The sequence below is a fragment of the Manihot esculenta genome, chromosome 17, assembly GCF_001659605.2.
Source record: "Manihot esculenta cultivar AM560-2 chromosome 17, M.esculenta_v8, whole genome shotgun sequence".
NCBI lineage: Eukaryota > Viridiplantae > Streptophyta > Magnoliopsida > Malpighiales > Euphorbiaceae > Manihot > Manihot esculenta.
In genome coordinates, this window is record NC_035177.2 from 30,256,366 (window position 1) to 30,268,126 (window position 11,761).

General features: G+C 26.0%; 1 protein-coding gene across 1 annotated transcript; it reads right to left on the reverse strand.

Annotated features, from left to right (window-relative positions):
- Window positions 1-3,607: 3,607 nt before the first annotated feature.
- On the reverse strand, window positions 3,608-6,614 carry LOC110604466 (transcription factor HHO6). Its single transcript, XM_021742639.2, has 5 exons — window positions 6,134-6,614; window positions 5,503-5,753; window positions 4,999-5,374; window positions 4,494-4,570; window positions 3,608-4,316 (listed from the first exon to the last, which is right to left on the reverse strand). Exons 1-5 carry the CDS (start codon window positions 6,345-6,347, stop codon window positions 4,032-4,034), a joined length of 1,203 nt encoding a protein of 400 aa, XP_021598331.1. The 5' UTR covers window positions 6,348-6,614; the 3' UTR covers window positions 3,608-4,031.
- Between the last annotated feature and the right edge of the window lie 5,147 nt (window positions 6,615-11,761).

The following is an 11,761-nucleotide window of genomic DNA, read 5'->3' on the forward strand; positions in this document are numbered from 1 at the left end:
ATCAAATTTTCTTCTATTTATTTATTTTCTTGTTAGTTAAAACTGAAACAGATTTGATTCTAAATTAAAAATTCAAAAAATTATTAATTAATTCTTATAATAAGGAAAAACTCGCTGATTAATATTTTAATTTTAAAAAATATATTAAAAAGTATTTAATATTTTAAAAAATTTATTAATTAATTTTTTTAATTAATTTTAATTATTAAATATTGTAAAAAAATTTTAAAATATTTTAAATATGAAAGAATTATCCGGTAAACTTTTAAAAATATAAAATATTAATTAATAAATTTTTTAAAATTATAAAAATTAAATAATAAAATATTTAAAATTAAAATTAACGGAATCATTATTAATTAGCGGAATGATTAAGGCAGTAGATTTTTTAAAATGTTAATCCATTTTAATATATTTTTTAAAGTTGAATGATTAATTAGTGAATAATTTTTTTTAAAAAAATTGAGTATAAAAAAATAATGTTGAACGAGATTAATTTCGTCTCACAATTAAAAAACAAAAATAAAATTTATTTCTAGTTGCAAAATTAATTTTAAGATAGCATGTGATACGATCCCTTTGCAAAATTAAATTAAGATAATAAAAGTATTTGGTGGGTATTTTTTAATTATTTTCTTTATATTTATAATTTCTAATATTAGGAAAATTTTGAAATATTTCCGATGTGGTGCTATTTTCACTCATGAAGAATATTTTTTTTAATATAAAAATTAGAGAGGGTTCAACTCACATAATTATTAATGAAAATTAACTGCTCTCCCTTTACTGTTGTATGAATTGTTACTAATTCATCATAAAGGCTGTTATTTATATTAATATTCAAACTTAGAATTATATTTTTTTTCTCGCAATAATGTATTTTATGATTAATGATAGTTAGAGATGCAAATGAATCAAATTATTCATAAATTATTCGAAACTCGAATAGATAAAAATTTAATCAGTTTCGACTCATTTTCTCAACGAATTAAGTTCGAACTCACTTTTTAATTTGACGTTGAATTTAGCAGTTTTTTATATAATTTTTTTGTTCTTTATTCAGAATAAGTGGAGGTTTTAAATGCTTGAAATTTATACATTCAACTAATTTAATGAATTGAAGAAGTATTCAAAAATACTTTAAAAAATATAAATTAAAATTTTATAAAACCTCCCATTGTTCTATAATAAGACCACCTTCTGCTAGATAGAAATTCCGAAGGTTTCATACTCAAAGGATTCAGAAAAAGAAAAAAAAAATGGTCAAAGCCCACCAACTGCCCAAAAGTCAGACCACTCATCAAAATAGAAGGCCGAAAAAGAGATATTAGGATTTGGGTAGTTCAATTCTTGATCTGATCTGGGTCAGGCAGAATTGGAATTTGGGTTGAGGCCCAAATATGAAAAATTCTTAAGCAAACTTTCCCACTCACCACATACCCAATAGACAAGAAATTATATGGTAGAACCACGTAAAATTATATATATATAGTATAATAAATTAATAAAAAAAATAATTAATTAAAATCTATTATAATTATTTCACTTTGTAATTTTTTCAATCTGAGAATGTGATGATAGCTCAAAAGTACTGCTCTACAATGGGAGGTTATAATCATTAAGAATAAGATTATGGAAGCCATGCTTGTCCAATATCATCAATAACAAAGCTAAAAACAAGAGGAAAGGACCAGTCAAAGTTGGATTAAAACTTGAGACACTAATCAAATTTGAAGGCTAACCCATCAAAAGAAAAAAAAATGCCACCTTTTGTCTTAGTGCTAGAATCAATGCCTTCTTTTACATAATATTCACATTAATTATAGCTAAAAATGCACATTTTAAGCTGCTTATAGAGCATACTTGTTTAAAAAAACATTGCTTTAAATGGAAAGTTGGAAGTCATAAAGTACCATTAGAACTCATGTTGTCTGCCTTAGAAAACATCATCACAATTCATCCCTTCTTGAAAAGCTATGTCAACATAAAAGACAAACATTGTTTTCTCTTTTTCTTTTTTATTCTGTCCATTTGATGGAAATGTTATATAGCATAGACAACCATCTCTTACTTCTCTTAATAGTATGAACTTGAATTGATTGAGGCATTTAGCCAGAAATTTTTCAATAATTGAATCAATAAAAATTAATAAATAAATTGGGGTTTATGATAAGTTTTAAAATTAGTATTAGGTTGGCCTTTTTGACAAAAGCCATTTTTTCTAGGTAGAGCTTTTGATAGGTTTCTCCCAATTTAAAGTTTCCTAATTATACCAGACCTATCAAGAAGGATCATCACATCTGGCTGCTCTTTCAAGGAATCTTCAATAGGAATACTGTTGTTATGTGGGTCCAATTTCACCACATTTTTATCTAAGCTGCCATGTGGGTTGCCACTGTGCTTAACTAAAATCATTGCACATATTCTATTCTCTATCTTCTAATAAAAGGAACACAACAGTCTTTTAGATTTGAAAAATCTAATCACCCATATATATTAATTAATTAACCCTTATTTAGAAATATAATTAATTAGAGGTTCCATCATTTTCACTCTCACTTCTTTCACCAAACAATTTATACCATATTTAAAGTGAGCCTATCAATGTGGGCTCCTTCATTATATCTTGTCTGTAAGATTCTCTCTATTATTTTGTTTTCTGAGTGTGACTGTTTTGTCATGCACATAGAGAACTGATTGTGTTTTTTTTTTAATAATAATAATAGTTATTATTAATGGGATACTCCTGGATTAGGTGGAAGGATAAAATCTGAAGATTTTTTAACAATTGACTAATCAGAGGCTGTTTGCAGGCCACATAATTCAGTCAGCTGGCACAAAATTATACACAAGTAAAGAATTGTATTGTTCTGTTTGTCTAATGATAAAGATTTAATAAAAAAATAAGGAAGGAATATAGAAGAAAATATGGTCATTCATGAAGAAGAAGCATAATTCTCAAAAGTGTATATAGTGATCTAGTCAAATTCCAAATTCCAAATTCTGGGATGAATGGAATCAATCCTCTGTTTCTACATTTACCAGAAATTTAATCTGCTATTAAGGCTTGGGTCAAAATCAGTATTGGTCATATGTATTGTTTTCCAAACATACTATTGATTTGGAGAGTAAACTAAACATTTAGTGAACAGAAATTTGAAGAATAATACAAGTACTTGTTTGTCTATTTTATTGTTCTAGAGGGACCTGATAATAATTTGCCCTTGAAAGTGGGAAATGTAGAAACATAGTTCCATGGTAATAATGCAGTGGAAAAGACACGACTTTTAAAAAATGGACAAGACCTACTAAAAAGATAGGGACTAATGAAAATGAAATGTTCCTAATTTCCTGTTTAATTCCCTTGGGTGACGGAAAAATTTACAAATGACCAGGAATCTTACAATAATTTCCAGGTAGAAAGCTAGCTGTGTTCCTTCAGAGTCTCTTTTCTTCCTTGGCCTTTCTGGCAACCTGATGGAGGATTATCATGAAATCCCTGTCAGAATTCTACCAAATTTTATCTTTCTCCTAAAGCAAATCAAAAAGAACTTTCAGCAAGTCTTAAAAGCATAATAAAGATTACTTGAACTAGTTATCCAAGACATCAATTTAATATAAATCTTGTATTGATGAAGTTTCAGGACAAGAAATTCTCCATCTGAAGTTGGAAACTTTCAGAGGGAAACACGTTGAACTAAAATCTCTAGCAATGGAACATTTTTAATCCTCATATTGGTAAGATAAGTTCAGCACAGAGGATTCTTATAATGACACAGGAAAAGCTTTTGGGTATGAGAATAAGGCCTTGTTTCTTCCATCCAAACATGGATATTAGAATTCTTATATCAACTCCGAGAGAATACAAAACTCAACTTTTAAGACAGAAGGAAAGCTAATCCTGCAAAATTTCACAGCCTCTCACTCTTAAGATCCCCCTTCATGATGTATCTTTTATGGGTTTTTTTTTCCTCGAGTCATACAATCCTCCCATGCATAATTTTATCTGCAAAATTCATGGTGGATACTCTCTATACATCATCTTTTCCTGATCTATGAATATGACTTTTCCAGCTATAGCCCTCGGATTTAGCATCCTCATCATCTTCCATGCTATCGCCTCCAGTTGTAGAGGTCCCTCCAGTGTTTCCTGCTAACTGCAGGGGACCTTGAGGAGAGCCGGACTGTGAACTGGTAGTCTTTGAGGAGTCACCATACTGATCTTGGGACATCCACAAACCCCCCAAAACAACAACAGATTGGTTTGCAGAGGCTGCTGTAGCTGGTGGCATTCTTCGTGTATGAAGTCGATATTTCTACAATGACAAGAAATATTTTAATTTCCATCAGTATTAAGAATTTCATATTACTCTTATATTAAGGCAAAGAAGGAAATTGCTTAAGCAATTTAAGCTCCTTCTTTTTCCCTTGAAATTTGTGCTTCCTGTGAATCAAAATCCCCAGAAAAAAAGAAATGGACAATGGAAACTCACTTGCAAATGACTCTTCACTTCATCATTGGTCAATCCATCGACTTGCATCAGTTCTCTAATCTGCTTTGGAGTAGCAGCTGCAAAATATCAAGAAAATTACAAATTAGATCTTCAAAAACAATTTAAAAAAAAAGAATAAAAAAACCAAAATTATAAAAGCTCAACAGCATTAATAAAGCCCCCAAAATTAACCAATATTACTTCAGATTTCCATCATATTCATTAATCTTTCACATTCCAGTCTCGTGTCATCTCCATCTCTATGTTGCTTACCAATATTATAAATAAAAATGCTAACTTTATCAGTTTATATCTGAAACTCTCAGCTAAGCTTTCCATCTTTAAAGATCATTCTCACGTTAAGAGACAAAAACATCATCATTTTTTGCAATATACTAAGCAATCTATATAATTCTACACTATGCAATATCAGGAATCTTAGTACAAAAGATAAAATCAACATAAATGTTTCATTTAAAAAATAAATTCACTATCATATGCTTACTTTGAGATCCTCCAAGTTGTTGTAGAGCATTGACAAACCGGCGATGCAACTCTGGGGACCAGCACCTCCTCTGCTTCCTAGCAGTTTGTTGCTGAGATGGTTGTCCATTTCGTAAATTTGGCTGAGGATTAGGGGCAGAAGAGGAAACTGCTCTACTACAACTGATTCTTGTAGAGCCAGATTCTGCCCTCAAGTTCTTGATTCCAGGAGTTAGAAGGGAGAGTCCAGGAACTGGCAATTCCTCACTAGTATCATTATCCTCCTTCCTAGATAAACCAGAGTAAGTCTTAAATGGCAAAAATGTTCTTGCTGGACTCCTGCCTTTGCAGGCCTGGAATGTATCCTCATTTGCAAATTGATTTCCTTTCTTAGTTGTCTGTCCAAGAAAATCAATAAAAGAAAAACAGATCAATCCCCGTTTTCTCTTTTTTGATAGGTTTTTTGAATCACACAAACTCACATGTACTATAAGCACACAATTTTTTTCTGGTGTTAATATGTTACCTTAGATTCTAGTTTGAGATTTTGTTTCTGATCAAAGATATAATCAGTAGAGTGATGATCATTAGAGTTCCATAACTGAACAGAGCTCATCCAATTTTTCTTGTCTTTGGAGTCCTTTTCCTTTTTGATTGGACCATCTTGTTCATCATCATCATCATCACAGTTTGTCTTCAATGGGATGAATTCTTCTAAAACCGGTTGATTATTTGATGCTGCACATTGTGTGGACTCTGCCTTCAAAAATAGGATTGCTGCAACAAAGAAATCAAAAGCAGCCTTAGATAAGCATCATCAAGAACCAAAACAAGTACAACATCGGAATTAGTTTCCTCCTCCAAGCTAAAAAATGACCAAAAAAAAAAGAAAAAAAAAATCAATTGATCAACTTCATAAAAAAAAATTACCATACTGACTTCTTCATTTGCAAAACCGAAAATCAAAAGAAAACCTTGGACCAAAATTCATCAAAATCTCAAAAAGCAACCAATCAAAATTAAAATTTTATATAATTTCTCAGAAAAACATACCACCAAAGCAATTAGTAAGGAAATTTCGAACTCAATTGTTAAGGAAATTCAAAAAAAAGGGAAAAAAGAAAATTTTATATATGTCTGTAAAGAAAAAAACCAACCATCATTCAAGAGAAGCATGCAAAGAGGGAGCTCGCGCTTAAACGCATCGATCTTCCTCATTTCCTCTTCTAATCCTTTGACAAAACCATCAAGTTTCGAGACCTTTTCAGAAATATCTCCGATAATCGACACCTCGTTGAGGAAATCACTGATAGTTTTGGGGACATAAGTTGGCCTAAAATCCAAGCTCAGTTCAGGAGGAAGCGAACCCATTTGTTATCGGTGACAAAAACCTCAGATTCTCCTGCCTAATTCCCTCCCCTTTCTGTTTCCTTCTCTGTATTCTGATGTTTCGTCAATGGATGGAAGTGTTAAATGAAAACAGGAGGGGCGGTGAGATGGTGAGATCTATATATAGAGAGAGCATAGATATGTAATGTAGTGTGCGAGAGAAGTGTTTTCTTTTTTTTCTTTCTTTTTCTCGAGAAAAAAAAAAAAAGGAAGAGAGAGAGAGAAAGTGGAGAGGAAATATAACTAAGAAACGCGAAGATTCTGCTGTGGGTTTTTCGGGCTATAAATTCTATTTCGCGTCGTCGCATATTTTATCTTTTTTTTTTCTTAGCAGCCCATATTTTATCTTTATAAATGAATAAACATAAATATTAGGCTAATTGGACTGAGATTAAAATTTTATTTATTCTTAAAATATTATTCAAATAAAATTAAATTTAAATATAATCAAAATAATGAATATAACTTATTTTTAATAAAAATAATAATTTTAAATTAATAATATTAATAAAATTATAAAAATAATAATTATAAGCAACATTTTATTAAAATATATTAAATAATATAAAGTCGGTAAATTTCATTGTCAAATAAAAAATAATCAAATAAATAATTAAAAATTATTAATCAACAATCCGCTTGAACCAAACATAATTCTATCAAAATAATTAAATTTTAATTTAATTTCATTTTTCGACTATAATAAAATGATACACACTCTATTACTCTTTTCTTTTAAAAATTGAACATAAATATAATAAATTTACATTTTTTAAGTAAATTAAGACAAATTAAATTATTGTACTCTTTTTAATTAAATTTAAATAATTTCTAAAATCAAATAAATTTAGTTAAACAGACTTTTAGACTTATTAAAACAAAATTAACTCATAAATTTTAATTAGCATAATATCAATAAATTCAAATTCAACTTATTTATTCATTAAATTTAAAAATTAAATTCAAGCAAGCTTAATTTAAATTAATACATCATTATTGTTAATGTATTTTATTAAATAGGTATCAATAAAATCTTAAATATTAATTTAAAAACAAAATACTAAAGTAAATTTGAGGTAAACATACTGTTTAAAAATTAAAATTTTAGTATTTATAAAAATTGAATTGAATTAATTTTAAATAAAAATCAATCGAATCAAATTGATTTAATTCGAATTGATTTGATCAGTTAGACTTTTAATAGACTTTTTATTTTTTATACCTTATTTTAATTATTTTAAAATTTAATTGAAATATTTAAATATTGATTATAGTATAATCTATTTATATTATTAAAAATAATATATTATTATTAATTAATTTAATTTTTTAATTTTTTTTAATTGAAATCAAATCGAATCAAAATAACTGAAATTTAAATTAAAAATCAATTAAAATTAAATTTTGAATTAATTCAGTTTGACCAATTTTTTAGATTTAAACAATATACTGCCGACTCCTAAACCAGTCTCATTTTTATTAATAATCTATTTGATAACAAAGTTCTTAATTCTCAAATTTTAAATTAGCAAATTAATCCCAGCAATGCTTTTAAAAATTTAGTGTTAAGAAAATTATTTGTGAGAAAAATTTGGAGTTTTAATAAATTATTTTTATAAAATTGAGAACTAAATCTAAATTAATATAAAAAATTATTTAGAAAAAAAATCTCTTTTAATTACATGATTAGGTTTCCATTTGTTTATAAAAAAATAACTTATATTTAAAAATTATTTTATATGATAATTATTTTTTTAGAAAATATTTTTATTGAAAAATATTTTAAAAAATTTATTAATAAATTTTTTTATTAATTTTAGCCGTTAAATATTATAAAAAATTTTAAAATGCTTCCAATATAGAGTAACCGGTTAGTAAATTTTTTATCAATATACAACTCAAATATGATTTTAGCAGATAAAAATATAAATATGAGTAAATGTATTTTTAACTTAAAAAATATTTTTTTAATAAAAATTAAATGGATTATTTTTCTTAATATATTAATATATTTTATAATTTATCCAACTGGGTGGGTGAGAAAATATGGGAGAAAAAGGTCCAAGGAAACTTCCTATCAAGCCTCCTACCACAATATTCATATCTAAGCATAATCAAAAGATTGAGACTAAACCAAAGAGAAAATCACCATTATCTTGTCAGGTCAAAAAAGGTTTCTTCAAATCTAGATCAACAAAATAAAATAAAATAAAAATAAAAGAATTTCATGCTTAAATTGGATTCACACTGAACATTGTATTTTTTTTATTCAATTTTATTTTTTTTAACTAATGAATATTAATTAATAACAGTGAAATATATTATTGATTATAATTTATTTATATTTAAAAAATAATTAATAACTATTTGGTATTTTTATAATGCAAGTTGAGTTAATCAAAATCAAAACACTTTACATAGGAAAAAATATTTTGAAGAGATTTTAGCCTTTTTAGGAATAAAAAAGATTTAAAAACAGAAGGGTTGTCCAAACAATCAACACATGAAATAAACTTTGGTCATTTTTTGTGAAGAAAGTGTGAAATGACTTTATACTTTTCAATAATTATTCCCAATTTTTTAACTAGTCCACTAAAAATATAATAAAGTACCCTGTATAAGTCAAATTCACCTCTCTGTGTTTTTATTATACTTTACTTTAAGGTGAGAAAATTTTAAACGTGAATTTTTAAATTAATTTAATTTAATGAATTATTTTGATAATATGATAAAAAAATATTTACTCCATTCGTAAATGAATAATTTAAGTTTAATTATTGAAAAATATATTATTGAGACGGATAAATTCAGTGAAGAAAAAATATAATAACTTAAAATAAAATTATTATATTATATTAAAATTACCCTTTTGTTTGTTATTTGTGGTGCAAGGCAAGAATTATTCACTTCCTTTAAAGGGAAAACAAAACCAATAGTTAGAAAAAAGAAGGCCACCAAGATGGAATGTTGAGGGAAATGTATGACCAATAAGATTTAAAAACTTGCATAATAATATATTTTATTTAATTACTCATAATTTTTATAATAAAATTTATAATACTTTATTATTTTAATTAATTTATTGGACATTCATGTACTTAATATGGTGTGGTAAGTGTATTTTATTAAATTTAAGAAATCTCAAATTTTACTATCTGATTTTCAACTCTTACTGAAAAAAATATTTAAGTTAGTTGGAATTGGACCCTTTCCTCAATTTTCAAAGGGAATCACAACTTTTTGTAATCCTTACAAGACTTCATTGGCGGATTATAAAAATTTGTTCTTTTATTGAATGGTCATCTTTGATCAATGCTCCACTCTCCATCTAAGGAATCTTGGTTTTTGCATAAAACCAATTGATGCTTCTTCCATTTATTACTCCAATGAAAATGGGAAAAAGAAGCTTTGTATTCTTGGGGTAGTCATTTTTTTATTTATTTAAATAAAATAGTCAATGTCTTTTTTAATTAATTGGGACGGTTAATTCAACCCATAAACCAATTCCTTTCATATTAACCATCATATAATTAGGAATTTCAAAAAATTATTATATAATTATATATTTGCAATTAAATTGAGATTTGAATAGGTATTGAGTATATAGTGAGTATTTGATCAGTTTGATTTAAAATCGAATCGAATTAAATAAAAATTTTAGTATTTATAAAAATTAAATTGAATTGATTTTGATTAGAAATTAAATTGAATCAAACCAGTATGATTCAGTTCGATTTGAATTTTTAATAATTTTTTATTTTTATACTTTATTTTTAATATTTTAAAATTTAATTGAAATATTTAAATTTTAATATGATATAATATCTCTATATTATTAAAAAATATATATTATTATCACTAATCGGTTCAGTTTAATTTTTTTTAATTAAAATTGAATCGAATCAAAATAATTGAAAATTTTGAAATTAAAAATCAAACCGAACTGAAATAAATGAAAAATCAAACCAAATCAAAATGAATGAAAAATTAAACCAAATCAAAATGAAAGAAAAATTAAATTAAAATTTTAAATTAATTCGATTCGATCAATTTTTTTCAATTTGAACCGAATACTCTCACACCTAACATAAAAAAAAATAAAATTCTTATAAAATATAAATGAAAATTTATTTTAATAATTAAAAATATTTTTTCAAACTTTTTTTAACATTTGTCACCAAATGATTTTTTTTCTGAAATTTGGGAGGATTATATCGTAATTTGTGAAAGAAAACCTTAAAAAAAAAAAGGAAAAATGAAAAGAAACCTGTTAGATTCCCTTTCCAGGACTGGAAAAACAACATGTGAAAGCTTGATTGGAGTGTATTGATAATTCAACACCGACCTCATAATTTAAAAAAAAAAGAAAAGAAAAAACAAATGTAGAGATGGATTTGTCAATTTCTTCAAACACAGCACAAGGGCCTTAGCTTAGAGATGAGGAATCTCGGGTGATGTGTGGGTCCCAAATTTCGATATTGCCCCATCTTTCAGTTGGAATCATATAATAAACGATAATAATAAATTATAAATTTTATTATTATATAAAACCATAAAATAAATTTGGAGAAAATAAAAAATAAAATCACATAACTCAATTTGCTTAAATTAATTATATATGTATATATAATTAAGAACAAATAAGATAATATATTTTATTATTATTTAAAAAAGTTAATTGATAAAATTATTTCAATAATATTATAGTGATATTTAATAAAACAAAATATAAAATTGAATTTGTAAATAATAAAATGAAGCAAATGAAAAAAGATGCTTCTTTTCAAAACCAGAAAAAGGACAACTTTTACAGCCAATTAGATTCCATGTTTTTCTCTTCCATAGAATTGAGAATCTCTCTCCAATCAAATTTTATTTAATTTTTAATTAGTAATTATTCAATTTAATTGGATCCTACAGTTGGTTTGCATTAATTAATTTTTAATTTTTTTTTTGGAAAATATAACCGATTGGATCCCGTCTCCATTAGTTTTGTCGGATGCTTCTGCTCAAAGAATCTCATAAGTACGCAATGTGAAATACCTGTTTTACCCTTTCATTCCTTTCGTCTATCTTTTTTGTTTTGTATCCTCTAGTTGTAAGGTTTACACATGGTTGATTTGCACTAGTGATTTTTTTTTTGGTTTCAATTGCTTTTTTATTTATTAATTTTTGAATATTTTCCTCTAGTGTAAAATTTTGTTGAAACAATGTGAAAATGCAAAAAGATAATTTAATAATATAAATTATTTAATTTTAATTAAGCAATATGAGTAAAATATATATTAATAAAAGATAAAATAAAATTTATTATTTTAACTATATTAACTATTCTCTCCCTACCCATAATGATAGGCCTACTTATTTTCAATGAGATATATTAGTTTTTTTATTTT